At 48.3% G+C, this 27,984-nt stretch overlaps 1 protein-coding gene across 4 annotated transcripts in view; it reads right to left on the bottom strand.

Annotated features, from left to right (window-relative positions):
• Nucleotides 1-27,984, bottom strand: part of disp3 (dispatched RND transporter family member 3) — an 876,012-nt gene that overhangs the window by 101,232 nt on the left and 746,796 nt on the right. For all 4 annotated transcript variants that reach the window (XM_072478461.1, XM_072478460.1, XM_072478462.1 and 1 more), the window contains 2 exons: nt 9,718-9,813; nt 419-555 (listed from right to left, as the gene is read on the bottom strand). In XM_072478461.1, coding sequence (XP_072334562.1) covers nt 419-555; nt 9,718-9,813 — 233 coding nt within the window. The remainder of the gene's footprint in view (nt 1-418; nt 556-9,717; nt 9,814-27,984) is intronic.

Here is a 27,984-nt window from a genome sequence, read left to right as displayed (position 1 = left end):
GCCAGTATATATACCACACAAGCTTCTCTCCCCCTACCCTATCTAATATTTCACAGTGTAACCTTTTAGTGCCTTCTCCCTTATGTATTTAACTGATTTGTTCTTAAATACATTTTAAGCTTCAGATACACTATGTGTAACTAGGTCCACTTTTTAATCACTTTGTGAGTAAAGGAATTTCTTCTGAATTCCCTGTTGGATTTATTAGTAACTAGCTTAGATTTATAGTCCCTACTTTTGGACACCCTGTAAGTAGAAACCTTCGCTTCATGGTGGCCTTAATAAACTCCTTCATGATTTTATTCCATTCGAACTTCAATTTTCTACAAAACCATTTCCTGTGGGAGGCACGATCTTGTTGCAGTTACTACAGATCAATAAATTTAGTCTATTCAAAAGCTACTTTGCAGGAACTCACTTTGAATGATGGCATCTCCCCATTCCTTGTGGCTGGCTGATGCCATGGCAAGGGAATAGAGGAATCCAAAGAAAATCTGTAAATGGCAGGTTGGACGTCATCTTCGTACTTTGTGACATAAACAGTTCGTAAGTCACCTGGGAAAAATACATTTTAGTTGCAAAGACTGTAGAGATAAGGTTAGAAATTTCACAGTTAAAAGGGACAGATCACAGTTTAACATTTGTCTTTGATTTGTGTTTATTTTCTCCTCATCTTATTTTTCCACACATTTTTCTCAACTTAGATATTTTCTGTCCATTAATTACTCTATGTGGACAGTGTCGGTATCACTTTGTGGCTCAGATGAAAGATATAGGGTAGGATTCTCCATTTTTCTGTCCAAGTGAGTGGTTCTGGTGGTACCCTTCCTGCTGGCTGGAATGGCATGAACTTGCACCAAATTTCGCGCTTGCAAACACCTTAAATATGCACAAGCGAATATCTCTCGGCAGGTCAGGGGCTGATTCTTCCACCCATTGTTAGTTGGTCGGTTCAAAGGTCACAGTGCCATCTTTCAACGCCAGTGCAACACACTCGTATCACTCTCTCCAGTTCACCTGTCACCAGGAGACAGGTCAACTTTGAATGCAGCCACAAGCAAAAGACCACCTCCATCAAAATGAAGGCAGCATCCCACTTCAGCCACCAGACCCTCAATGCTTTGATTTTAGGAGTCTGGGCACAGATGTATATCCTCTACCCCAGGGATGGCTCCAGGAAGCACCCGAACGTCACCTCTCTGGCCTGGGAGACTGTCACCCAAGAGATCAGCGTGGCTGGAAACCATGCCAAAGTGCACTGCGAGGGGCAGCACGGTGGCACAGTGGTTAGCATTGCTGCCTCACGGCGCCGAGGTCCCAGGTTCTATCCCGGCTCTGGGTCACTGATCGTGTGGAGTTTGCACATTCTCCCCGTGTTTGTGTGGGTTTCGCCCCCACAACCCAAAAGATGTGCAGGGTAGGTGGTTTGGCCATGCTAAATTGCCCCGTAATTGGAAAAAAATGAATTGGGTACTCTAAATTTATTTTTTAAAAGTGCACTGCAGTGCAGGAAGCAGATGAATGATCTCATCCGCTCCGCCAGGTTAAGTCCTCTCTCAGCTCTTTCCACGATTAACCTCGCATCATGGCATCATTTACTCAAACGGCTCGTCTCTTCACTGATGCCACACATCCATTAACGGGGGGGACGCATATCAACACTAATTCTCTCATGCATATTTTCACACCACCACCGTTCCATCTGTCATGTTGTTCACACTCTATTGGGCAGCAGGGTAGCACAGTGGTTAGCACTGTTGCTTCACAGCTCCAGGGTCCCAGGTTCGATTCTTGGCTTGGGTCACTGTCTGTGTGGAGTCTGCACGTTCTCCCCGTGTCTGCGTGGGTTTCCTCCGGGGGCTCCGGTTTACTCCCACACGTATGTGTACACGATGTGCACGTTAGGTGGATTGGCCATGCTACATTGCCTTTACTGTCCAAAAGTGTTAGGTGGGGTTACTGGGATAGGGTGGAGGGTGATCTTACCAAGGGCCGGTGCAGACTCGATGGGCCGAATGGCCTCCTTCTGCATTGTAAATTCTATGATTTTATGATTCTATCCTCTGGCCATTCTGGAGAGGGCTCACCACACACAGGTGACATGCATTTAACTGAACCGTTGCTCCATCCCCTCTGATCACTTGCCTTTTCTACATCTTCACACAGGTCAAGATGGTGCACAACAAGAGTGAGCTCAGACCGGAGGGGGAATGGCTGAGATATTTGCATTGACTGAATTCGAGGATGCAGCTGCTGGTCTTGCTGGGGAGGATAGGGATTGCTCCTGTGTGGAAGGGGAGCTTGACCTCTCCCAACAAAATAGCACAGATCTCAGCTCCCACACTTCCATCAGATCCTGATAATAAAAGTGAGTCAAACGTACTCTGATACAGCTTAAGCTCGTTCACTAAAACTGTGTTCATTTTTGCAGGCACCAGCAGACCGTGGCCATACAGTTAGCTGAGCAGCAGCCCAAATCCCCAAAGCACGTCTGAGGATGAGGGGGCTCATGAAGAACCGTCATGGCACTCAGCCGCACCCTCCGGCAGCACAGATATGAGATCAGCATGAGCAAGTGTGAATGTAGGACCCTTCTCTCAGCAATAATTCGGATTCCCTTGAGGTGACAGGGAATGGCTTTGGAGGGCTATGGGAGATATGTCCAGATGACCTAACTTAACTTTACTCTTCCTGGAACCTGTCAGCTATTAGAATATGCTGGTGACATCTCCCACGCCTTTCTTCCTTACTTGCATTACGTTCATACTGTTTGTCAGCAACCCCTTGGGCTTCCTGGATCTCCACATCTTTCTTGTCTGGTAAGCATTCATTCTCTTCCAGTTCATTCTCTGGCAAGGGCTCATCTCTTTGCATAGACTGCAATCGTGTGGGAAACCCTTTCCCAGTGTGCATTGCAGAGAGCCGCCTGAGTGGTCTAGGCAGCTGTTCGTAGTATATATAAATGATTTGGAGGAAAATGTAACTGGTCTGATTAGTAAGTTTGCGGACAACACAAAGGTTGGTGGAATTGCAGATAGCGATGAGGACTGTCAGAGGATGCAGCAGGGCTTGGGCGGTGAGATGACAGATGGAGTTTAATCCGGACAAACGTAAGGGAATGCATTTTGGAAGGTCTAATGCAGGTAGGGAATATACAGTGAATGGTAGAACCCTCAAGAGTATTGACAGTCAGAGAGATCTTGGTGTACAGGTCCACAGGTCACTGAAAGGGGCAACACAAGTGGAGAAAGTAGTCAAGAAGGCATAGGGCATGCTTGCCTTCATTGGCTGGGGCATTGAGTATAAAAATTGGCAAGTCATGTTGCAGCTGTATAGAACCTTAGTTAGGTCACACTTGGAGGAGAGTGTTCAATTCTGGTCACCACACTACCAGAATGATGTGGAGGCTTTAGAGAGGGTGCAGAAGAGATTTACCAGGATGTTGCCTGCTACGGAGGACATTAGCTATGAGGAGAGGTTGAATAAACTTGGTTTGTTCTCACTGGAACAAAGGAGGTTGAGGGGCGACCTGAGAGAGGTCTACAAAATTATGAGGGGCATAGACAGAGTGGATAGTCAGAGACTTTTTCCCAAGGTAGAGGGATCAATTACTAGGGGGCATAGGTTTAAGGTGCGAGGGGCAAGGTTTCGAGGAGATGTACGAGGCACGTTTTTTACACAGAGGGTAGTGGGTGCCTGGAACTCGCTGCCGGAGGAGGTGGTGTAAGCAGGGACGATAATAAGGGGCATCTTGACAAATACATGAATAGGATGGGAATTGAGGGATATGGACCCAGGAAGTGTAGAAGATTTTAGTTTAGACGGGCAGCATGGTCGGCGCAGGCTTCGAGGGCCGAAAGGCCTGTTCCTGTGCTGTACTTTTCTTTGTTCTTCAGAAGCCCTATAATCTGCTCTGTAAGGAAGCATGTGAAGCTGTAAGTACTGTTGTACCTCTCCTTGGCATGACTTTGAGAGCAGTGCACTAGCGTCATCAGCCAGTGTTTAACTGGGTAGCCCTTAACCACCAGCAACCATCCCTGCAGACGTTCCGCCCCCTCGAGAATCCCAAGCACCTGGGAGTGATTAAGAATGTAGGAGTCATGGTAACTTCCAGGGTATCCTGCCCAAATGTGCAGGATGCAGTTGCGATAGTCACATACCAGTTGGACGTTGATGAAATGGTGGCCCTTGCAGTTTATAAACATTAGGAGCTGATGCCACGGAGCCCATGTAGCCACATGGATGCAGTCTATTGCATCCTGCACTCTTAGGAAGCCTGAGATGGCTACGAGGCCAGTGAATCTTTGAGCCTGGCTATCTTCATCCAGAGCAAACCTGACATAATGTTGAGTCTTCCTGTAAAGGGCATCAGTGATCTGCTTTATGTACTGATGTGTTGTGGACTGAGAGGTTCTCTACAGGTCCCCTGTTGATCACTGGAAAGACCCAGAGGCAAAGAAATTGAGTGCTGCTAACACCTTCAAAGCCATTGGCAGGGGAAGCCTCTAACCCCACCTGGCAGCACAAACTATGTGGCATATGTGATGAACCAGGGGCAAAATTCTCCCCCAACGGCGCGATATCCGCCGACTGGCGCCAATCAGACGGGCATCGCGCCGGCCCAAAGGTGCGGAATGCTCCGCATCTTTGGGGGCCGAGCCCCAACATTGAGGGGCTAGGCCGGCGCCGGAGGATTTCCGCCCCGCCAGCTGGCGGAAATGGCGTTTGTTGCCCCGCCAGCTGGCGCGGAACTGCGGCGCATGCACGGGAGCGTCAGCCGACAGTTTCCCGCGCATGCACAGTGGGGAGAGTCTCTTCCGCCTCCGCCATGGTGGAGGCGGAAGGGAAAGAGTGCCCCCACGGCACAGGCCCGCCCGCGGATCGGTGGGCCCCCATCGCGGGCCAGGCCACCGTGGGGGCACCCCCTGGGGTCCGATCGCCCCGCGCCCCCCCCCAGCTTTGATTTACGCCAGCGGGACAGGCAATTTCTGGGCGGGACTTCGGCCCATTCGGGCCGGAGAATTGAGCGGGGGGTCCCGCCAACCGGCGCGGCCCGATTCCCGCCCCCGCCCAATCTCCGGTACCGGAGACTTCGGCGGGAGCGGGATTCACGGCGGCCAACGGCCATTCTCTGACCCGGCGGGGGGGTCGGAGAATGACGCCCCAGGTATCTGGATAATGTCAGGTCTGCCTGGCAATGCATTTGTAAGTAGGAAACTCAATGATATACCCTGGGTCCGGTGTGGCATCTCCGCTGTCTCTCCTCCTCACACTCCTGTTCATGTTCAGGCGCCCATTGGCCATGTGCCCCCCCCCCCACATCTCAGCCCCAGGCGGTGCCTCCTACTGAAGCTGTGTGCAGTGATGGCTCTCCCTTCTTCACCTCCATTGAATGGGAACTCTGAGAAATACAGCATTGAGCTCTGGACTCATTAGTCCTTGGTTAAAGGGTTCAGAAAGGAAAGTTCTGATTAGGAGACCTATGGGAGATGTGGGGCTCCACACCTTTGGGTTCCTTGATTACATTGTGATGCTGGCAGACACATAGAGGTGAGAAACATTCTAGTCAACAGTAAAATCTCGGAACCATCTGGAAGGTTAGAAGGTTTGAATGAAATGATTAAAGCCAAGCCGGTCTGCACTCCATTCTTTGAAGTGGCATACCAATGAATATTGATTTGCTCATTGTCAATGAATGGAATATATTTGGCCCCTGATGAATGGCATTCATTGTTAACCAGTGACTACCCTTCATTGATGGGATGGCAGATAGGGGATTTTCACAGTAACTTCACTGCAGTGTTAATGTAAATCCACTTGTGACAATAATGAAGATTAGGTTATTATTAGATCTGATGCAGCAGTTCTCCCCTTCATATTGCCTTTTCTCGTCAATGTTGCATTCCTACCTTAGACTCTGTTGATGTTGAAACTTTGATGTGAGGTTACTGAGTTCTGCCTATCCCTTTAACAGGACTGAATGAAAGATTGGCTTTCTGTTGCTTCATGGGCAACAAGGTCCCTCTCCATTGTAACCGACCTGGATGTAGAGGCACCGACAAGTGAGTGTGCATCCCAAGAAAGAATCCCATAGCGCAATGTAGCGGTTCTCCCACACGGCCTCATACTCCTCCCAGACAGAACTGATCGTCTCTCTTAATCATGTAGGGTTTAATTTCTCCTGAGGGTTGTCTAGCAATCCACCATTCAGGAGCATGTATTTTAGTTAGGCAAGGTTGGATCTTTTTGTGTCCAGGCCTTAATTTGCCTTGCGGACACCGGCAAAGTCTCTAAAAAATGTAGGGTCATCGCGACTTCTTCCAATGCTGGTAAAGGAGCCGGGCTTGTGGGCAACAGGAAGCAACTCAATGCGGCGTTAACTATCCGGGTACCAGGGTGGTGCTCTAAAAGGTATTCATAAGTTGCAAGTAACAGGTCCCAACTCTGCATCCGAGCGGAGGCAATAGGTGAATTGCCTTATCCTCTTTAAAAAGGTCCCAATAAGGCTTTGTGGTTGGTTACTATTGTGAAACGCCTGCTGGATTGGATTTTGTTTATTGTCATGTGTACAGTGACAATAAACAGTGAAAAGTATCTTTCTGCGAGCAGCTCAACAGATCATAAAGTACATGAAAAGAAAAGAAAGGAAAATACATAATAGGGCAAAACAAGGTACACAATGTAACAAAATAAACACCGGCATCGGGTGAGGCACACAGGGGTGTAGTGTTAATGAGGTCAGTCCATAAGAGGGTCGTTTAGGAGTCTGGTATCAGCGGGGAATAAGCTGTTTTTGAGTCTGTTCGTGCTTGTTCTCAGACTTTTGTATCTCCTGCCCGATGGAAGAAGTTGGAAGAGTGAGTAAGCCGGGTGGGAGGGGTCTTTGATTATGCTGCCCGCTTTCCCCAGGCAGCGGGAGATGTAGATGGAGTCAATGGATGGGAGGCAGGTTTGTGTGATGGGCTGGGCTGTGTTCACGACTCTCTGAAGTTTCTTGCGGTCTTGGGCCGAGCAATTGCCATACCAGACTGTGATGCAGCCCGATAGGATGCTTTCTATGGTGCATCTGTAAAACCTGGTAAAAGTTAATGTGGACATGCCGAATTTCCTTAGCTTCCTGAGGAAGTATAGGCACTGTTGTGCTTTCTTGGTGGTAGCGTCGACGTAGACTATTTGTGGAACCTTTTTACACCAAACCTGACCACAAAGCATAGTGGTTAGCACAATTGCTTCACAGCACCAGGGTCCCAGGTTCGATTCCCGGCTGGGTCACTGTCTGTACGGAGTCTGCATGTTCTCCCCGTGTCAGCGTGGGTTTGCTCAGGTTTCCTCCCACAGTCCAAAGATGTGTGGGTTAGGTGGATTGGCCATGCTAAATTGCCCTTAGTGTCCAAAAAGGTTAAGTGTGGGTTGCTGGGTTGAGGGATAGGGTAGCTACGTGGGCTGCTCTTGTAAGGGCCGGTGCAGACTCGATGGGCCGAATGGCCTTCTGCACTGTAAATTCTATGATTTTTTAAAAATTCTATGAAAGGCCTCTTTCTCAATTTGAGAATACCTCCACTCAGAATTCGGAAGTGTTCTGGTTGCGTATGTGATAAGCCTTTCCGTTCCGTCTTGCCAGTGGTGTGAAAGTACCGCCCCAACCCTGTCAGGAGAAGCATCACATGTCAAAATGAGTTCCTTCGAGAGTCAAAATGGGCCAATAAGTTGGATAACAGCAGTTGTTGTTTAACTTTATTGAAAGCCTCCACCTGTGGTGCACGCCAATAATAATAATAATCGCTTATTGTCACAAGTAGGCTTCAATGAAGTTACTGTGAAAAGCCCCTAGTCGCCACATTCCGGTGCCTGTTCGGGGAGGCCGGTACGGGAATCGAGCCCGCGCTGCTGGTCTTGTTCTGCATTACAAGCCAGCTGTTTAGCCTACTGTGCTAAGAACATGTTTGGTACTTCCATTGTGGGATACGCAAGGGGGTCAAGTAAGGAGGCCAAATTTGGGATAAATTTCCGGTAATAATTTATTAGGATTATTAAATTATAAGGATTTTAACTCTGTGGTGTTTCTTGGAGTTGATGTTTACTTGATGACCGTTACCTTGTTTGTCCTCTACTGGGTGTAAACCTTTTCTATCCACCTGACAGCTCAAGTAGGTCACTTCATTTGCTTGAAAAATACATTTTTCCCTCTTCAGCTGTTCCCCAGGTCTCAGGAATATCCACAAGACCTCTTCTAGGTTCGTCAGGTACTCTTGTTCTGAAGTCCCCATGACTATGACATCATCCAAGTCCACCGCCACTTTGGTAACCCCTGGAGTCGCCACAAAGGACTTTGTGGAGTATGAACTTCCCTATTGAGCAGGTGGAAACTCGCCCAATGGGAAATGAGCAGTGGGAGTTTAAAACCTGCTCCTTCGACCCGGGCCTATATTTTGTAAGTCCCCTGGCTTGGACTATGTGCGATTTAAGCTGTGGCTATGGCCCAATATGTAAATAAAAGGGTATGGTGTTGGATGCCTGGCTTCGCCGAGATTATTACAAGCGATGAGGATGGGATCGGCAAAATGCATGCTGTTCAGGGAAGAAGCCAAGGCCACCATACAGGTATACCCACTACCAGATACAGGGAGAATGCAACTAAACTGCATCATTATGACCAAAGTTGCCCCACGAATAGTGAAACTGCTGGTAAATGGTCATCCATTAAAAATTGAGTTGGCCATGGGAGCTGCGGTCTCCGTTATGGGGAGCAGACATATGATCACTTCCAAACTGGTATTTAACTCTTGAGCTTAAAAGACACGAAGGCCAGACTAGCTACTCACACTGGGGAACCACTACGAATAAAGGGCACCACACTGACCTGCAATCAGCCCGACTCCCACTCACTGTTGTGCGGGGGCAAGGATCAAGCATAAAGGGGAGGGATGGGCTCCAACCAATCAGCCTGAACTGGTCAGAGAATTGAGAGGACTGTATGAAGTCATCAGCAAATATCTTGAAGTTTTCCAGGAAGGACTTGGGAAAATAAGAAGAGCCAAAGCCAAGATTTATGTTGATCCCAATGTTACGTCTAAAAATTTTAGAGTTAGACTGGATCCATACTCCCTATAGGAAAATGTGGAAACCGAACCTGGGTGCCTGGCAAATCAAGGCATAATACAGTCGTACAGCCATACAGTTTGCAGAGTGGGCCACGCCTGTCGCCCCTGTCCAAACGCCGGACAAATTATGAGCTAATGGTCAATTGAGTTTCCAAAATAGACAGATACCCCATGCCTTAAATCGAAGATTTGTATGCCAAGTTAGCAGGTGGCCAGATGATCACTAAGTTGGATATGAACTATGCCTATTTTCAACTTGAATTGGATGAGTTTTCCCAGATGTTACCATCAACAAGCACAAGGGTCTATATGAGGATACTCGCTTGCCCTTTGCGGTCTCATCAGCATATGCCATATTCCAACAGATCATGGAGAACATACTTCAAGATGCCTTTTATGGCCACCATAACAATGCTGTTTCAAACTACTCGCCCCAAGCGTTATGAATAGCATATCTTTTTCATGCAAAGAATGTTTTCATGCTCTTATTTTGGTCCAGAGCTCAATTTTCTACTCTCCCAGTAGAGGCATGCATCTATAATGTAGGAGAAACACTGATAGTAAGACAAAATCACAAGGGGGCACGCATGACCTATGCTTGTAATCTGTGTTATACCTGCTTTATTCCACGGGAGATTCTGCCCTCGTTTCTTCTTGTCTGAGGATGTTCGCATGTTATTTAGCAGAGGTTGGGGCTTCTCCTGAAACACACCTATTGTACAGGAGCATGCCAGTTAGAAAATCAACTATCATCATGTCATGACAACTATAAGTTATACATTTACAGATTTTCACTTGAGCGACTCATCCACTACATATGAACACATAAATCAGCAGCAGAAATAGGCCACTCTGCCCCTCGAGCCTGCCCTGCCATTTGATACGCCGATGGTTGATCTGATTGTGGCCCCAATTCTACTTTGCTGTCTACCCACTATACCTTTGGACTCCCTTGCCAATCAAGAATCTTTTTAACTAACTTTAAATATATCAATGACCTTGGGCGAAATTCTCCCCCAACGGCGCGATGTCCGCCAACTGGCGCCAAAAACGGCGCCAATCAGACGGGCATCGCGCCGGCCCAAAGGTGCGGAATGCTCCGCATCTTTGGGGGCCGAGCCCCAACATTGAGGGGCTAGGCCGGCGCCGGAGGGATTTCCGTCCCGCCAGCTGGCGGAAATGGCGTTTGTTGCCCTGCCAGCTGGCGGAAATGGCGTTTGTTGCCCCGCCAGCTGGCGCGGAAATGCGGTGCATGCGCGGGAGCGTCTGTGGCCGCCGACAGTTTCCCGCGCATGCGTAGTGGGGAGAGTCTCTTCCGCCTCCGCCATGGTGGAGGCCGTGGCGGAGGCGGAAGGGAATGAGTGCCCCCACGGCACAGGCCCGCCCGCGGATTGGTGGGCCCCGATCGCGGGCCAGGCCACCGTGGGGGCACCCCCCGGGGTCAGATCGCCCCGCGGCCCCCCCAGGACCCCGGAGCCCGCCCACGCCGCCTGGTCCCGCCGGTAAATACCAGCTTTGATTTACGCCGGCGGGACAGGCAATTTCTGGGCGGGACTTCGGCCCATCCGGGCCGGAGAATTGAGCGGGGGGTCTCGCCAACCGGCGTGGCCCAATTCCCGCCCCCGCCCAATCTCCGGTACCGGAGACTTCGGTGGGGGAGGGATTCACGGCAGCCAACAGCCATTCTCCAACCCGGCGGGGGGTCGGAGAATGACGCCCCTTGTCTCCATTTCTCTCTGCTGAAAAGATTGCCACAGAGTAATGACATTTTCAGAGAAACAATTTCTCCTCATCTCCTTCATAAATGGGAGACCCCTTGGGTGGGATTCTCCGCCCAGCCGCACACATTTTCTGGTGCGCCCTCCCCCCCTCCCCCACGTCGGCAGTAGGATCCTCTGTCCCGGCAGCCGGCCAATGGGGTTTCCCATTGTGGGCACCTCCACGCCGTTAGGAAATCCGTGGAAGTGGATATGCTTTCGGAGAAATGGAGGAACCCACCGACGGAGAATCCAGCCCCTTAGTTTTTGCAGAACGCATGTATAAATAATTTTTAAAAAAAATATTTCAATTTTTATTGCCATTTTTCAATTTTACGGAGTGAAACTTTTGTGTCTAATATTTACAATTTATACAGTTTCTCATTTATCTACATGTTTCTTGGTAGATCTTTTCCTCCCCCCTTCCCCTCCTGGGTATCTCCCTCTTCCACCCTGGATGTTCTGTATCTGAGCTCCTGTTTCTTTTCTCCCCCTTTTCTGCAGTTTTTGCTGCAGGCCTTGTGTGTTGGGGGGGGGGGGGGGGGGGCGGGGTGTGTGCTTCCTACCCCCTCCCCCTTCCCTTCTCCATGGTTTCCCTGTGGCTCCCCTGTGTTTCCTCCTCATCCACCCCCCCATCTCCCTTTGTACATCCTTGTAGTGTGTCTTCTTGTCTGCTTTCCCCCATCTCTTACTCTTTCCCTAGTCACTGTTGGCCTCGAATAGGCCAACAAATTGCCCCCATGCTTTGTGGAAGCCCTCTTCCGACCTTCGGATGGTGTACTTGATCTTCTCCAGATGGAGAAATTCCACCAGGTCTGCCAGCCAGTCTGCAGCTGTGGGTGGTGCGGCTGATCGGCAGCCAAACAGGATTCTCCGGCGTGCGAATAGGGAAACAAAAGCAAGGGCGTCGGTTCCCTTCGCCATGTGTAGCTCTGGCAGTTCCGAAGACTGCCACTCTCGGGCAAGGCTCCACCCTCATCCCACAACCTTGGACATTGCCTCGAAGAAGGCTGTCCAGAACCCTAAAAGTCTGGGGCAAGCCCAGAACATGTGGGCTTGGTTGGCTGGGCTTCCCTGGCACCGTTCACATTTATCTTCCACCTCCGGGAAGAACCTGTTCATTCAGGTTCTGATTAGGTGCGCTCTGTGCACCTCTTTAAACTGCATGAGGCTGAGCCTTGCGCAGGAGGAGGTGGAGTTGGCCCTGCTCAGTGCTTTGCTCCAGAGTCCCCAACCCACTTCCCTCCCCAGTTTGTCCTCCCATTTTCATCTGGCTTCGTCCAGTGGTAGTCTTGCCCTGTCCAGTAACTGTCCACAAATATTCCCGCAGTTACCCCCTATCTTACTGTCCGGGTTTATCAGTTCCTCTAATATTGTGTCTCTCGGGGCCCTGGGGCATCCTACTGTCTCCTTGCGGAAAAAGTGCTTGATTTGGAGGTGCCGAAGTTCCTGTCCTTTCGGTAGTTCCAGGTCTTTCGTCAGTTCGCTCAGTGTCGCTAATCTGTCGCCCATGTAAAAGTCCCTAACTTAACGTCCCCCCCGTCCTATCTCCATTTTAAAAAAGTGGTGTCGAGCATGGGTGGTGGGAATTTGTGGTTTCCGCTGATAGAGGGGATCATCTTAGTTAGACCAAAATGTTGCCTCACCTGGTTCCATGTGTTTAGTGTGGCCACCACCACTGGGCAGAATGTGTATTTCGTCGGGGGGAATGGGAGCGCTGCCATGTTGAGGGCCCTGAAGGCTGTTCCCTTGCAGGAAAACTCCTCCATCCTTACCCATTCTGTGGTGGGTTCATGTATCCATCCCCTCACTCACTCCGCCATAGCTACCCAGTGGTAGTATTGTAGATTCGGCAGTGCCAGACCACCCGTTACTTTCCTCCTTTGCAGTGTGATTTCGGGATTCTTGGATTCTTACCCCACCCCAACACACACGCAAACGCCATGATCATTTTACCAATGCTGTGGAAGAAGGCCTTGAGGAAGAAGATTGGTATGGATCTGAACAGGATAAAGAAGCTTGGCAGTACATTAATTTTGATTGTCTGCACCATTCCCGCCAGGGAGAGCGGGAGCGTATCCCATCTCTGTAGGTCCTTTTTAACTTCCTCCGCCAGACTGGTCAGATTCTACTCGTGGATCCGTGTCCAGTCGTGGGCTATCTGGATCCCCAGACAGCAGAATTTGTTTTAGGCTAGTTTGAATGGGAGTCCCTCCAGCTCTGTCCCTCCCCCGTTTGGGTTCCCCAGGAAAGTCTCGCTCTTGCCCAGGTTGTGTTTGTAGCCCGAGAAGGCTCCAAACTATTTCAGGAGCTGCATGATCGCTCTCAGGCCTTTCAGTGGTTCCGAGACGTAGAGGAGCAGGTCATCCACATAAAGTGAGACTCTGTGCTCTCTGCCTCCCTCGATGCCTTTCCAGCTTTTTGCGTTTCGCAGAGTGATCGGCAGGGGTTCAATTGCTAGTGCAAATAAGAGCGGGAACAATGGGCATCCCTGCCGTGAGCCTCGGTGCAGCTGTAAGTATTCAGAGCTGGTGGTGTTGGTCCGAACGCTCACCTTAGGGGCACTGTAAAGGATTTTCACCCTGGAGGTGAACCCTGATCCTAACCCAAACCGCTCCAGTACTTCAAAGTGGTACTTCCACTCAACTCTGTTGAAGGCTTTTTCTGCATCCAGGGAGATAATCACCTCTGGTGTTCTCTCCCCGGGAGGGTGGGGGAAGAACATCTGTCACCTGATATTCGCAGTTAGCTGCCTACCCTTGACAAAGCCCGCCTGGTCCTCTGCGGCCACCTCTGACACGTAGCTACCCAGTCTCTAGACCAAGACTTTCGCGAGTATCTTCGCGTCTGCATTAAGCAGTAAAATGGGTCTGTATTATCCGCATTCCATCAGGTCTTTGTCTTTTTTGGTTATCAGTGGCCTGTGTTAGCGTAGGAGGCAGGGTACCCTTCGCTAGCGAGTCTGCAAACATATCCCTTAGGTGTGGGGCCAGGCCGGCGCAAATCTTTTATAGAGGTCTGCCGGGAACCCATCGGGTCCCAGTGCCTTCCCCGCCTGCATGGAGCTGATGCTCTCCATGATCTCTGCCAGACCTTTTGGTGCTTCCAGTTCCCCCCCGCCTGTCCTCCCCCACAACTGGCATGTCCAGTCCACCGAAGAACCGTTTCATCCCCATGTCCCTGTCGGGAGGCCCGGAGGTGTACAGCCCTCGGTAGAAGGTCTTAAACCCCCTGTTGACCTCTTTTGGCTCAGTTACCAGTCTGCCTCTGCTGTTTTGTACCTGTGCTATCTCCCTCGTGGCTGCCTACTTTCTCAGCTAGTAGGCGGCCAGCCTTTTCTCCATGCTTGTTGAAGGTCCCCCGTGTCTGGCGAAGCTGGTGCACTGCTTTCCTGGTGGATAGCAGGTTAAAGTCCATTTGTAGCTTTATCCTCTCCGCCAGAACTCTACAGTCGGGGCCTCGGAGTACTTTCTGTCGACCTCCAAGTTGGAGTTGATCAGTTATTGCCTGACTGCCCTCTCTTCCCTGTCTCTGCGAGCCTTATAGGCTATAATTTCTTCCCTGATCACAGCCTTTAGTGCCTCCCAGGACGTGGAAGGTGAGACTTCCCCGTTCTGGTTGTTAGTAATGTACTCGCCTATGGCCTGTGATGTTGTTTGGCAGAAGGCCTTGTCGGCCAAGAGGTCTGTATCCAGTCTCCATGTGGGGCGCTGGGCACGGCCCGTCTCCAACCTCACATCAGTGTAGTGTGGAGCGTGGTCGGAGATGACTATCTCAGAGTATTCCGCTCTTACTATTCCTGGAAGCACCGATTTCCCCACTGCAAAGAAGTCAATCCGGGTGTATACCTTATGGACCAGTGAGAAGAATGAGAATTCCTTCTCACAGGGGTGTAGGAACCACCATGGGTCCAATGTCCCATGTGCTCCATGAATGTTCCCTAGCCATGCCTGTCTTTTTCCCCATTCTGGGGTTTGATCGGACAGTCAGTGGGTCCTGGACGCAGTTAAAGTCGCACCCCATGATCAATTGGTGGGATTTCCTCCATGATCTTGAAAGTCTGTGTCATCCCAGTTTGGCACGTACACATTTACCAGTACTACCAGTGCCCCATCTCGGACACAGCTGACCATGACGTACTGTCCCCTTGGTCCGTAACCGTCCTTGTCTCCATGAACTTCGTCCTCTTGCTAATCAGTATGGCTACTCCCGTAGCCCTCGTCCCGTAACATGAATGGTACGTCAGTCCCACCCAGCCCTTTCTTACGCGCAGTCGGCCCTTCTCCCTCAGGTGTGCCTCCTGCACGACGTTTATGTCGGCTTTCAGGCTGCATAAGTGGGCGAAGAGTCTGGATCTTTTCACTGGGCCGTTAAGTCCCCTAACATTCCAGGTGATGATCCTGATGGGGGCTTTCTGTCCCCCCTTTCCTGCGGGGTCAACTATACTTACCTGGTGGACAAAGGGTTTCCCTTTGTTCAGGGATCGTCCAAAATGGCCGCGGTCGCCGTTCTCACCATGAGGCTCAGTGGTTTCCCTTTGTCCAGGGGGCATCCAACATGGCCACCAACTATGTGTACACCATGTGGATGCACCCCTGCACTCTGGGGTCTCCCTTTTTCCAGGGACCCTCCAAAGTGGCTGCTTGTGGCGCCACCTTGTTTCCTCGGCCTGCTCCCTACCTGCCAAAGCCAATCCGAGTGATAACTCTTTTTTCCCGTCTTGTTTCCTACATATTCTTTATTCACTCCTGCCCCCTCTCCCCCCATCACTGCATCTCCCCCCACCTTGTGTTCCCCATCCCTGCCTGTATCCTACCCCCCCCCCCCCCCCCCCCTCCCTGGCCAGCACTCCCTCCATGCCTGGAGGTGTGCTATGGCTCCCCTTACTGCCTGTCTTCCCGCGCTAGTCCTCCCTGCTAGTACGGTGGCTCCCCTCCCAAGACTGGTCTAGCCCTTTGTCTAAGCTCGCCGACTGTCTGCTTTCTCTGCCTGCCCCCTCACCTGCGTTTCCATGACCTTGCTCCCTCCTGTGACCAGTCTTTCTGATCAGAATGAGGCAGTACAGTCCCACGCAAACATGTTACATTGTTCTTTGAGTCTCTGTTTTTGTTTCTTTCAGCGATCTTCCTCCCACTTGCCTTCATCGCTGCCTCGCCTGCCCTTTGTCCAGGCCGTTGGCCCCTACAAAGTCGTATGCCTCCACCAGGGTATTGAAATAGTACTCCTTGCTCTGGTATGTGACCCAGAGTCTGGCTGGGAATAACATGCCACATCGCACCCCATTTTTATAAAGTGCCGACTTTGTCTGATTAAACTCGGCCCTTCTTTTTGCCAGGTCTGCCCCAATGTCTTGATAAATACGGATTCTATGTCCTTCCCATGTGCTCACCTTCATCTGTCTTGCCCAGCGCAGGATCCTCTCATGGTCCTGGTATCGATGCAACTTTGCGATGATCGCTCTCGGCTGTTCCCCCGCCTTGGACTTTGGTCTGAGTGACCTGTGTGCCCTGTCAAGTTCTGGGGGGGTTGGGGAAGCTGTCTCACCCGACTAGGATGACCAGCATTTGGGCGATCTAGCCTGTTGGGTCTCTACTCTTGATGCCTTCTGGCAGGCCCACGATCCACATGTTCTGCCTCGGGACCTATTTTCCTGGTCTTCGACTTTCCCCTTCAAGCTCCCTTGGGCGCCACCAACCTTTTCACCTCTGCTTCCAGAGCAGCGATCCTGTCGCTCTGGTCCATCGAGGCTCTATGGAGGTTGTGCAATGTCCTCTCCTGCGCCTCCACTTTCTTTCCCAGTCTGTCGATCGTCCGTCATCACAACCTGGATCTTGATTCTGATCACCTCTTTCATGGCAGCCAGCTCCTTCTTGAGGAGCTGTCAGCTGTCCGTCTCCAGGTGGCGAGGGGGAGGGTGCTGCTCGGGTCAATGGTCTCCCCCTCTCTTGGGCCCCTCGCCGGTTCGTCCGCTTGCTGTTCGTGGCCCTTTCCACTACTTCTGCCATCCCTTTGGCTCATTGAGCTCCCATTCACTGGCATTTTTTGCAGTTGCTCTCTTTCTTCCGTTGGGATTATTTTGTTTATGATTGTTTGACTTTTTTGATTCTGTTTGGGAGGAGAGCCGCCTGATGTGCGTCCGCTCAGCACATCACCATCACCGGAAATCCCCATGCATGTCTAAATAAAAGCATCAGATTGGTATTGTCTAAACTCAAGATCTCAGGCAAATATCAGATTTCTTGGCAAATCTTTATAAAGTCGAAAATTGTCACTTGCTTACACAAATCCCTTGAGCAGATATGCTACAGGAATGACAGCCAGTTCCTCTATGATTTCACTGGTTTAGTTACTACAGGGAAAAACATACTCTCCATGATTACCTTTTTTTTTTATCGCATTAACAAATTCATAACACAGAAGGAGATGATTGGCCCCATTGCACCCGTGTTGTTCTCTGAAAATCCCATTTCCCCAACTATTTTCATTTCTCGTTCCATTATTTCCTTTTCAAATATTTATACATTTTTCTTTTCAAAGTTGTTTGGGTTCCAGTTCGACCATCTTTTCTATTACGGCAATCCATGCCCTTGTGCAGCCTTTTGCATTAAACAATTTCTCGCTAAATTCTCTTTTTATTTTCTTGGTGATGATTTTATCTTGATGCCCTCTCGTTACTGAGGCATTAACCAGAAGAAAAAGGTATGTCAGATTCTTATTTGCTTTCCATACTAATCAAGTAGAGAATGCATCTGGAAAGTGACGTACAGAAACATCCATGAACATACTGCGGCTTTAAACCAAATAAATCATCTATATGCACAAAATAAAACTTCAGCCAGTTTAACAGGTCAAAGCAAACCTTTATAAGTGATTTATAAAGGAAAATAGACTGCCAGGGTGCACATTATTAAACTGTAATATTTTGTAGCATAAAATTAGATTTTTCCCAGAAAATATCAAATGTCGTTTATCTGAGGAAGATCAGTTAAATCATAACAACTGCGTACAGTTTTCTTTGGACAATTATATGTAACTATCTGGAGAAAAGGGAAACTTTCCTATGGTTGCCGCATGTTAGTACTGGTAAAAACTGAGTATACTGTATCACCTGGAAGATTTCTTATGTTTGTTCTCTTCAGCTAAGTAACAAAGAGTATACTCTATCAAAACAAGCTCTTTATTATTTGCTCATGGGATGTGGGTATCAATGACAAGGCCAGCATTTATTGCCCATCCTTATAGCCCTTCACAAGTTGGTGGTGAGCTTCCTTCTTGGACCGCTGCAGTTCATGAGGTGAAAGTACACCCACACTGCTGTTAGGGAGGAAATTCCAGAATTCTGACCCGGCCACAGTGAAGGAACGGCGATATATTTCCAAGTAAAGCGATGAGTGATTTGGAGGGGAACCTCCAGATGGTGGCGTTCCCATGTTTCTGCTGCCCTTGTCCTTCTAGTCGGCAGTGGCTTTGGGTTGGAAGGTGCTGTCTGAGGAGGTTTGGTGAATTCCTGCAGTGTATCTTTATGATGAAGGAACACACGGCTTCCACTGTCCAATGGTGGTGGAGGGATTGAATGTTTGTGGAAGGGGTAGCAATCAAATGGGCTGCTTTGTCCTGGATAATGTTGAGATTTTTGAGTGTGTTTGGAATTGCACTCATCAAGAGAGTATTCCATCACGCTCCTGACTTGTGCCTTGTGGACAGTGAACAGGCTTTGGGGAGTCAGGAGGTGAGTTACTCACCGCAAGATTCCTAGCCTTTGACCTGCTCTGGTTGCCACAGTATTTATATGGCTGATCCAGTTCAGTTTCTGGTCAATGGTAATCCTGAGGATATTGATAGTGGGAGACTCCACGATGGTAGTACCATTTAATATCAAGGAGCGATGGTTAGATCCTTCCTTGTTGGAGATTGTCATTGACTGGCACTGTTGTCTGAAGATTGTTGCGAATTCCACAGCCTCATCTTTTGCACTGATGTGTTGGGCTCCTCCATCATTGCGGGACATTTCTGTCGCCTCCTGCTCCAGTGAGTTGTTTAATTATTATTCACGACTGGATGTAGTAGGAATGCAGAGCTTAGATCTGATCCGTTGGTTGTGGAATCGCTTAGCTCTATCACTTGCTGCATATGCTGTTTGTCATGCTGCTTGTCCTATGTTGTAGCTTCACCAGATTGACACCTCATTTTTCTGTTCCTGGTGCTGCTCCTGGCACTCTCTCCCCTATTCTTCATTGAATCAGAATTGATTCCCTGGCTTGGTGGTAATGGTAAAGTGGGGGAAATGCCGGCCCATGAGGTACATATTGTGGTTGAATACAATTCTACTGCTGCTGATGGCCCAGTGTCTCATGGATGCCAGCCTTAACTTGCTAAATCTGTTTGAAGTCTATCCTGTTTAGCATGGAGGTAGTGCCACACAATACAATGGATGGTATTCTCAATGTGAAAACAGGACTTTGGCTCCACAAGGACTATGCCTCCCCGAACAGGCGCCGGAATGTGGCGACTAGGGGCTTTTCACAGTAACTTCATTTGAAGCCTACTTGTGACAATAAGCGATTTTCATTTCATGTCGTGGTTACTCCTACCGATACTGTCATGAACAGATGCAGATTAGTGAGGATGAGGTCAAGTATGTTTATACCTTTTGGTTCCCTCACCACCTCACGCAGACCCTGTCTGGCAGTTAGGTCCTTCAACTCTTGGCCAGCTCAGTTATTAGTGATGCCACTAATTGAGCCACTCTTGAAGTCCCCCACCCAGAATTCTGTGTCCTGACCACCCTCAGTGCTTCCTCCAAGTGGTGCTCAACACACTGATTTATCAGCTGGGGGGGGGGGGTTATGTTGTAATCAACAGGAGGTTTCCTTGGCCATGTTTGACCTCGTGGCATGAGATTTCATGGGATCCACAGTCGATGTCAAGGACTCACATGGCAACTCCATTGTATACCACTGTGCCACCACCTCTTCTGCATCAGTAGTGCCGGTGGAACAGGACATTCCCAAGGATGGTGGTCTCTGGGATATTGTATGTAAGTAATGATCCCGAGAGTATGACAAGTCTGTGGGACAGTTCTCCTAATTTTGGCACAAGCCCCCAGATGTTAGTAAGGAGAATTTTGTATGGTTGGCTGGAATAAGTTGGCTGTAGTTGTTTCCGGTGCCCAAGTCAATACTGAGTGTTCCATCTAAGTTGCATTCCTTATAGACTTTCTGGAGTTTTGATACAATTGAGTGGCTTGCTCGCCGATTTCAGAGGGAATTTAAGAGTGAACCACATTGCTGTGGGCCTGGAGACACATGCAGGGCAGACCAGGTAAAGATGGCAGATTTCCTTCCCTGAAGGACTTGCAATTCCAGTTATTTATTGATTGAATTCAAATTCCACCATCTGCCATGTTGCGATTTGAATCTGGGTCCCCAGAGCATTACCCAGGATCTCTGATGATAACACCACTACACCATTGCTTCCCCTTTGTTACTTAGCTAAAGAAAGCGAATATAAGAAATCTTCCAGCTATGTGCATTATGTTGCTAATGTTTTACAACCAGAATCTCTCCTTGCAGAATCCAAGCTCGCATTCATACGATATTGGTTTTAAACAGAACTGGGCAAAACACCACATATTAGCCTCCACACTATAACATCAATGCAGCAGCAGCTCCTTTTCCTCACACTTATCAATACAATAGATACTTTGCAAAGTAATCCATTCTTACATTGCAAGCTACCTGTCTTTGCAATGGTTCAATCACTTGGCTTCTTTACACACTGACAAATGTGCCAATTGCTGAAAAATGTGTGTATGCAGCTAAAAACTGACTCAGTGATGGAACTGCTACCTTATCTTTTTAAATATATAGCAATAATGAGTTGATAAAGTGCTAGTCAGATTGCACTTATTTCTCTTCCATATAGAACTTTACAGCACAGAAACAGATCAGTTGGTTCAACTCTCGAGACCTGAGCACAAAAGTCTAGGTTGACACGATTGCCCTATTGACCGAGTGCTGCACTGTTGGGGTGTGCTGTCCTTTGGATAAGGCGGCAAACCAAGGAGATATCCCCAGTATCATGGCCAATATGTATCCCTCAATCACATCACTGAAAAACAGATTACCTAGCCCTCGGTACATTGCTCCTTCTCCTTGCCAGTCCCCTGGTGGATCCCCTTCAACAGTGGCTCTGGGACAGGAAGACCCGGCTGAAAGGAGGAGAAATTGTGAGGCTTATCTTTAATTGTAGTCAGCGGCCATCGCTGCTGACCAGAAGATCTGGACCATAGTGTATGTACATGTGAGAAATGCAAGGTTTCACACTTTGAGAGAAAATGGGACGGCATGTGTAATAAATAATAAAACTTTGAAAAGAGTGAGAAAGACTTGGGCTCAGGCACACAGATCTCTAAAACTGGGAAAACGGGGCAGCACGGTGGCACAGTGGTTAGCATTGCTGCCTACGGCGCCGAGGACCTGGGTTCGAATCCCGGCCCTGGGTCACTGTCCGTGTGGAGTTTGCACATTCTCCCTGTGTTTGCGTGGGTTTCACCCCACAACCCAAAGATGTGCAGATTAGGTGGATTGGCCATGTTAAATTGCCCTCAATTGGAAAAAAATAATTGGGTACTCCAAATTTAAAATTAAAAAAAACTGGAAATACAAGTCGATGAAGTTGTTAATAAAAAAACATTTGAGAGCTTACGGTTTATAAACAGCAACACAGAGTACATGAACAAAGAGGTAATACTAAATTTGTACAAATCATTGATTTTGTTACACTTAGAATGTTAGGAATAAAAGAGAATTTACATTTATATAAATCTTTTGATATTTTCAAAGCAATTCACAACCAATGAAGTACTTTGAAAATGTACAGTAAGAAGTTTTACAACACCAGGTTAAAGTCCACCAGATTTGTTTCGATGTCACTAGCTTTCAGAGCGCTGCTCCTTCCTCAGGTGAATGAAGAGGGATGTTCCAGAAACATATATATAGACAGATTCAAAGATGCCAGACAATGCTTGGAATGCATGCATTAGCAGGTGATTAAATCTTTACAGATCCAGAGATGGGGTAACCCCAGGTTAAAGAGGTGTGAATTGTGTCAAGCCAGGACAGTTGGTAGGATTTCGCAGGCCAGATGGTGGGGGATGAATGTAATGCGACATGAATCCCAGGTCCCAGTTGAGGCCGCACTCATGTGTGCGGAACTTAGCTATAAGCTTCTGCTCGGCGATTCTGCGTTGTCACGTGTCCTGAAGGTAGCCTTGGAGAACGCTTACCCGGAGATCAGAGGCTGAATGCCCTTGACTGCTGAAGTGTTCCCCGACTGGAAGGGAACATTCCTGCCTGGTGATTGTCGCACGATGTCCGTTCATTTGTTGTTGCAGCGTCTGCATGGTCTCGCCAATGTACCATGCTTCGGGACATCCTTTCCTGCAGCGTATGAGGTAGACAACGTTGGCCGAGTCGCACGAGTATGTACCGCGTACCTGGTGGGTGGTGTTCTCACGTGTAATGGTGGTATCCATGTCGATGATCTGGCACGTCTTGCAGAGATTGCCATGGCAGGATTGTGTGGTGTCGTGGTCACTGTTCTGAAGGCTGGGTAGTTTGCTGCAAACAACGGTTTGTTTGAGGTTGCGCGGTTGTTTGAAGGCAAGTAGTGGGGGTGTGGGGATGACCTTGGCAAGATGTTCATCTTCATCGATGACGTGTTGAAGGCTGTGAAGAAGATGTCGTCGTTTCTCCGCTCCGGGAAAGTACTGGACGACGAAGGGTATTCTGTCGGTTGTGTCCCATGTTTGTCTTCTGAGGAGGCTTCTTTAATGTGTTTAGGGTGGAAGCTGGAGAAGTGGAGCATCGTGAGGTTATCCGTGGGTTTGTGGTAAAGCGAAGTGCTGAGGTGACCGTCCTTGATGGAGACGAGTGTGTCCAAGAATGCAACAGATTTTGGAGAGTAGTCCATGGTGAGTCTGATGGTTGGATGGAACTTATTGATGTCATCGTGTAGTCGTTTCAGTGATTCTTCGCCGTGGGTCCAAAGGAAAAAAATGTCATTGATGTATCTGGTGTATAACGTCGGTTGAAGGTCCTGTGCAGTAAGTAGGTCTTGTTCAAACTTGTGCATGAAGATGTTGGCGTATTGGGGTGCGAATTTGGTCCCCATGGCTGTTCCGTGTGTCTGGATGAAGAACTTGTTGTCGAAGGTGAAGACGTTGTGATCCAGAATGAAGCGGATGAGTTGCAGAATTGCAGTTGTCGGTGTTGAGTACTGAGGCTGTTGCAGCAATGCCGTCGTCATGGGGGATGCTGGTATAGAGTGCCGAGACGTCCATTGTGACAAGGAATGTTCCTAGTTCAACTGGTCCATGGGTGCTGAGTTTCTGTAGGAAGTCTGTCGTGTCGCGACAGAAGCTGGGCGTACCTTGTACGATGGGTTTCAAGATGCCCTCAATGTAGCCAGAGAGGTTCTAACACAGGGTCCCATTGCCTGAAATGATAGGACGGCCTGGTGTGTTGGCCTTGTGTATTTTCGGTAGGCAGTAGAGATCTCCAATGCGGGGAGTACGTGGGATGAGAGCATATAGGGTGCTCTGAAGATCTAGATCCGAGGTCTTGATCAGTCTGTTAAGTTGGCGTATGTGTTCCTTGGTCGGATCTGCGGGTAACTGTCTGTAGTGTTCATGTAGCCACTCTTACAATGTAGAAAAACAAAGAAACGTTCTTCACAGAGCAGTGTCCCACGAAAAGCAATCAGACAAATTACTAAATAATTTGTTTGCATGATGGAGGCTGCGAGATAAATATTGGGCAAAGCACCAGGAGAGGTCCCTGGCTCTTCTTTATATGGTGCCATTAAGCTAGATGGAGTCTCAGTTTATCGTTTCATCTCAAAATCAGCATCTCCGACAGTGCAGCACTGATGTGCCAGACCAACAGCTCAAGCTCTTGTAGTGCTGCTTGAACCCATAACCTTTGATAGCCAATGTTTTGGGTTGGGACCCCGATGTTGTGGTCAAATGGAGGTCACAACCCAACACTGCGTGGGGGAAAACGTCACCCGTAGTGATTTTCCTAATTGGACATTTGGTGGGCAGAGGAGGGACTCATTGTCCAATCAAGGGCGCCAGGCAGACTCTTTAAGCTGAGGGCCAATAGGAAGCCCTCCAGCATGGAAAAAACAGCAGTCTGAAGTTCAGGTAAGAGACAGAGAGTGCACCGCCTCTTGAGGCATCTTCTAACTTTGATGAACTCTTGACTCTTCGCTGGGATGGCAATCCACGTGTCCCAGAGCAGAATTCATTCTCTGGATTTATGGAAATACTCAGCACCATAGTAAGGACAATAATAAGTGGATAATAACTGGAATACATAGTTTGTTGTATTGTAGCAGCTGGATTGATAAGAGGTAATGAAGTTCCAAGACAAAGTTTACAATCATAAATAAAAAATACTGCATGTTTGGGCAACTATACGGTGGAAAGCTAATCCTGCGGGTTCAGTTGCCGAACAAACCTCTTGAATTTCAGTGTGAATTACAAATGGAATATTTTGGAAAAATATAGCACGTTTATCTATATCTGACAGAAAGAAAAAGATTAGCTTCATCCATCAGAATGGAAAGATAAGTGAGCCCATTTATGGAATTGAATAAATAAAAAAGTGGGACGACTCCACTGTTTTGTTCAGGTCTATAAAACGCCCTATGTACTTTTCAATTCGCAGTTCTGCCATAAAGGCTCAGGTATTCACGGAGTCAGAATGACTCTGGAGCCATTTAAAAATGGAGGACAGATTCTAATTCCAGGATTCCTGCCTCCATTTCCTGCGCTTCCAATTTTCACAGGCATGAGATAAGGTAGTGGGTAGCAGGCTCACACCCTGCATTTTCTGACCTGGCTGGTTCTCTTCCGTGCTTTCTAGCTCCCCACAATTTTCATGGCGTTGGACCAACTTCTGAATGACTTGTGGTTCATGGCCGCACGAAAGAGTTGTGAGTCACAATTTAAATTCAGGAAACTTTTGAAAAGTAGGGCCTGTTTCAGCGACCGCGTTGTGCCTGGCGCAGATACGGGTGCAAAACATGCGAGAGCCCTAAATCGCCGGGCGTCAGGCCAATCTTGAGTTACAACTCGCTCTGCCTGGTGTATTTAAATGAGCCATTATGATCATTTGAATACCCAGAAACCGTATGCACCCGACACTCGGGAGTCAACGGTTGCACCTGCAAGGTCTCACCAGGGCACCATTTAGCACTGGTTTCCACAAACGTGGAGCAGGCATAACGGCACCTCGGGGGATCTCGCAGACCATTAAGGACCCCTGAGCAGCTGGGGGCAGGGCAGAGTGGTACCCTGACACTCCCCCTGGCACCCAGATACCCTGGCACTGCCAGTCTGGTAGTGTCATGCTGCCCAGTTGGTGCTGTCAGTGTGCCTAGGGAACTGCCAGGGTGACAGGCTCATAGTGCCAGGGTGCCTAGTTGGCACTGCCAGGCGTCGGGCCGGGGGGCCTTGCCCATTGCAGGGGAGGTGAGGGGAGGGGTGTCCAGGGGACCTGGGATGGTTGGCGGGTGAAGAGGGGGTCAATAAAGCAGGGAGGCCTAAAAGGGGGAGGATCAAAATGGCGCTCTGTTTTGTGAGGTGCCATTCGTGCTGGTGAATAGCGGGGTGAATCTCAGCGCTGCAGCCTCCGAGAAACACCCTACCAAACATTAAGTGGACTTTAACTGTTGCCCGCTGAATCGTGCTCGTAAGTTCAAAACGTCTAACTCAGGATGCTCCATGCCCCCTTCCATTTTACCTCAGCGCAGCGCCAACTCATGCTACCACTCACCCCCATCTTCCCTTATAGCTCCCATGCCAACTCAGGGTATCCATCCAACTCCCATGGCCCCTCCTAACCATCATTCCAATTCATTATCCTTCCATGACCATTCACCCAGTATATACTACTTACTGAATCCCTGGGTCATATAATAACAATGGCTTGTGTGAAATTGCTCAGGTAAGAAACAAAAATCACACATTCACAAATTTTATTAACCAAAAAACTGCTGTTCCTACAACCCAATAAAATGTAAATCAGACAGACCATTGAAGTATCAATAACAGAGGCGTTAAACACTTCACCCCTCTTGATCTTGATAAATAAACATTGAGACATTGACAAAAGGGATCACAGAAAGAACAACTTATTAAAAAACACTTGAAGATGCCAATCAAGCAATGTCAACAATTCTCTTCAGTTGTCAAAACAGAACCCCCTGCTGGGATAATCTTTTGATGGGTTTGGGTTCTCAAACAACCATACAAAATGTGGACAGGTCATGCATGTTTGACCCAGTGGCTGCCCATTCACTGCTTTTGGAATTGAAGGCCTGATTCTACCCTGCACTCAATCCACCAGAGTCAAAATCACAACATTTGGGTGCTTTCTACCGAGGAGGGTCCACCAAGTCAGGAAGGTTCCTGACTCAATCTACCCATTCTGGTGGCAAAAGTCCAACGTGAGGTGTCTACTCAATGCTGTTATCTTTACAGATGCTGAGGGACCTGTTACATATTTCCAGCATTTCCTGATGTCTTTTTGGATTTCAACATGCTTTTTTGCTTTATGTTTTTCAGCTTTATTCTTCCATAGTTTATGATGTCATTGGATCTATCGACTGGAATAACACCTTGACATCTACTCCCAGACATCTGATTTTCCCTATAAATTACACAATATTACTTTAATTTAAAGGTTTTTGTCTTATTTAGCTGGTAGAGTTTTTATTTTCAGTAAATGATTATTGATACAATGTTCAGTGGTATTTTTGCCATGACTGCAAATAAGTCACAAATAAGAATTGCTTTCTATCCAATCCATCAACTGAAAAATAAAGTTATGAATTTTGTGCATTTCAAGGTAAAGAATATTTCTGTTGAGAAATGTCATGCTCCCAGACTCAGCACTTTCAGGTTGGGTTTAACAAGGCTAAGCAAAGCTCTATTTACTCTACTCACCAACTTACCATCCTGTGCCTCCTGGGGCACGTCTTATGCTGTGATCCGATGTGCAGTGTTAATTATATATGAGACATTGCAGTTATTCCCTGACAGAAATGACCCATAATGAGATGAACGAGCAGTTAAACACTCAGACAATGTTTGGCAAATGTTACGAGATTCTCAACATCGACTCAGATCACCTGGAGATGGCCCTTGGTTTAACTCCTCATCTGACAATGAAGCCTGTATCAGGTGTCACCATGCCCTCAAGTTCTGGTAGTCGGCTCATATCTAGAACTATTTGATCCAAAGGCATGAATAAAAACATGTAAATATGATGATATATGAGAAGCATTCATTAAAAGGAGCACAATTACCACATTGGTTTGTGGATTGTTGGCTTACAGTGATACTAAAGATCTCCTCCACACTGAGAAGTCCTGGCCTTTATCAGGTCGTAAAAGTTTCAAAAGATATTGGAACAACAACAGTTTTGGGGGCTGAGAGGGTGAATCAACTTATCCCCTCATATAGCCACTTATACTGAGAGAGATTAGAAAGTGAAAGCTTGGACAAAGACAAATAGCAGAATCTTTCCGGCTTTGTGGAGAAATGGTTGGATGTGGAGGGTCGGAAAAATTGGTGTGTGCCACATCGGGATGGCTCCCCATGCATTCCTGTCACTGGAGAACTTTTCTAGAGAATGTCTGGCATGTGGATCTCCTGCTTGCTCTACAGAGCTGGGCAGTTAATATTTAAAGCCCAAAATACGGGTGATCTTTTAGGCTCGTTGGAATCTTACTGGCAGCAGAGCGCCTCTCACTGAGAGGGGGAGCCGACAACTCAATGGGGGTGGTTTCTCTGCACCAGGCTTGAGGTAATTGGAGCTGGAGGTACAATGCCCCACTGATGGGGCTGCAGGAATTAAAGCACCCCCCTGCGTCCCCAATGGTTCCCCCCGAAAGGCTTTGCTGTTCTGCAGGGCATTCTACCTTCTCCACTCTGTAATTCTATCTCTTCAACACCGCCTCTATGTTGCAGCAGCGTCACCTCAGCAGTGCCCACCTCTTCCAGTAGGGATGCTGAGGCGCCAGAGCTGCTGGTCCCCTGATTGAGTATTTTAAGC

This window comes from Scyliorhinus torazame, chromosome 16 (genome assembly GCF_047496885.1).
Source record: "Scyliorhinus torazame isolate Kashiwa2021f chromosome 16, sScyTor2.1, whole genome shotgun sequence".
In the NCBI taxonomy this organism is placed as follows: Eukaryota; Metazoa; Chordata; class Chondrichthyes; order Carcharhiniformes; family Scyliorhinidae; genus Scyliorhinus; species Scyliorhinus torazame.
This window is presented reverse-complemented; position numbering and strand designations above follow the sequence as displayed.